Source organism: Etheostoma spectabile, chromosome 1 (assembly GCF_008692095.1).
Source record: "Etheostoma spectabile isolate EspeVRDwgs_2016 chromosome 1, UIUC_Espe_1.0, whole genome shotgun sequence".
In the NCBI taxonomy this organism is placed as follows: domain Eukaryota; kingdom Metazoa; phylum Chordata; class Actinopteri; order Perciformes; family Percidae; genus Etheostoma; species Etheostoma spectabile.
This window is the reverse complement of record NC_045733.1, coordinates 18,915,727-18,917,369: the sequence shown is the minus strand read 5'-3', so window position 1 is coordinate 18,917,369 and position 1,643 is coordinate 18,915,727. Positions and strand designations below refer to the sequence as shown.

General features: G+C 39.0%; 1 protein-coding gene across 10 annotated transcripts in view; it reads right to left on the bottom strand.

Moving 5' to 3' along the window:
• The window catches only part of myo9aa (myosin IXAa), a 122,126-nt gene that overhangs the window by 7,375 nt on the left and 113,108 nt on the right, over positions 1 to 1,643 (bottom strand). For all 10 annotated transcript variants that reach the window (XM_032522615.1, XM_032522624.1, XM_032522644.1 and 7 more), the window contains 4 exons: positions 1,437 to 1,553; positions 1,026 to 1,214; positions 632 to 682; positions 286 to 397 (listed from right to left, as the gene is read on the bottom strand). In XM_032522615.1, coding sequence (XP_032378506.1) covers positions 286 to 397; positions 632 to 682; positions 1,026 to 1,214; positions 1,437 to 1,553 — 469 coding nt within the window. The remainder of the gene's footprint in view (positions 1 to 285; positions 398 to 631; positions 683 to 1,025; positions 1,215 to 1,436; positions 1,554 to 1,643) is intronic.

Genomic DNA, 1,643 nt, shown 5'->3' with positions numbered 1-1,643 from the left:
GATTGGTCAGAGTTACGTTCTGAATACGGGCTGTGTTGATACCTTTGATACTTTCACAGTATTTACATAGCACCACGACCTGCTTTATAATGAAAAAAGAAATGGAAATCTCACTTATACAATATGGGACCTTATAAATGGTGGTGATGATTGATTTGCTGTCAATTGAATTATTGATGAATTATTTCCGGACTTACCCATCCTATGGGTATCCTTTCCCAGATATTCTTTTCTCCAAAATTTTGTATGAAATTCCTGTATGTGATATTTTGCATGCACACTCACATTTGCACACGCAGGCACGGTCCATCATCCAGATGAGTGATGAGCAGTATTCACAGTATGTGGGGATGCTGTACTGGGTGGACTTGAAGATGTGGCCGTTGTGCTCCTCCACCTGCAGAGAGCAGCAGAGCACAGGTTCATTTGGAGTTCACTTGCATATTATCCTTCACACATTTCTTAGTTTTTTTTTACTGCCTTTTTAATTCTGGTCGATGAGTTATTTATATCTTGTTATTCCAAAGAGCACGTGGGGGTGTAAAGAGCTGGCTGTTAGAGCAAAGTGTTTTTTTGGTCTTTTGTTATGATTCAAGATCACGTAGTCACGATGAGAATGAGAGAGACTTACAATGTCGGTGTCCTTTTTCCTCCGTTTTTTGCGTTCAGGTTTAGGTGCCTGCTGTAGTATAAAAAGACAAAACAGTACAACAGATATGTTTAAGTATTTAATAAGTAATGTAACTGCAAGCATAGTTAACAAATGTTAACACAATGTACACCATAGATAAACTCCCTAGAAACTAACAACCCAGAAGGCTTTTATACACTATTATACACCACAGGACAAGTTTATAAAGACACTTAAAAAAACAACAACCTTTCCTCACATATCAAACTTTCTTATTGGACCCTCAGCAATTAACACACATTTATTTCCCCACAGAATACATTTAAAGGAGCATAAAATGTCCATAGACATCTTCCAAAATCCTATTTTACGGGAGGCTGTTGCGTGTCTTTACCTTGCTGAGTGAGCTGTCAAAAGGTTTGTACTCAGTCATGAACTCATCCAGGAAAACTTTAAAGGTGTTGACCCACACCGTGACAGGAGACTCTCTCCAGTCCCTCTGCTCCTGTCGCATGGTCTTCTCCAAGATTTGCTCAAACAGAGCGTAGAGGTCTTTGTAGCGGATACTCTTACCGTCATCCATCTGCAGAGGAAGACATCGGGGCCACAGGAAGAGCACAGTGTTTATCTACTTTGGAAATAGTGTCCCAGTATAAAAGGATCTAGTCCTTCTTTCTGCCCTCATGTAAAAAAAATTAATATGATTACAATTTTGTGCTTGTATTAACTTCTTGTTTGAGAACTTATTGTTTGAGAAGTATAAAATCATTTTAAAGGATCATTTAACAATGTTGACAGCACTTACCGCAAGTGCTGTGGAGTAAGAGTTGAAGATGTTCAGACGGAATTCCTTCAAAGCCTTTTTAAACACGACGTCCACCATGGTGTCCTTCTTACTGTCCTCCGTGTCCAAGTCGTTGATCTAAAACATGACACCACAATCTTAGCATGAATGTGGACTGCCTGTAGCTCTAAAAATAGTGTTAAGAGTGTGAAGACATAAATGATAATG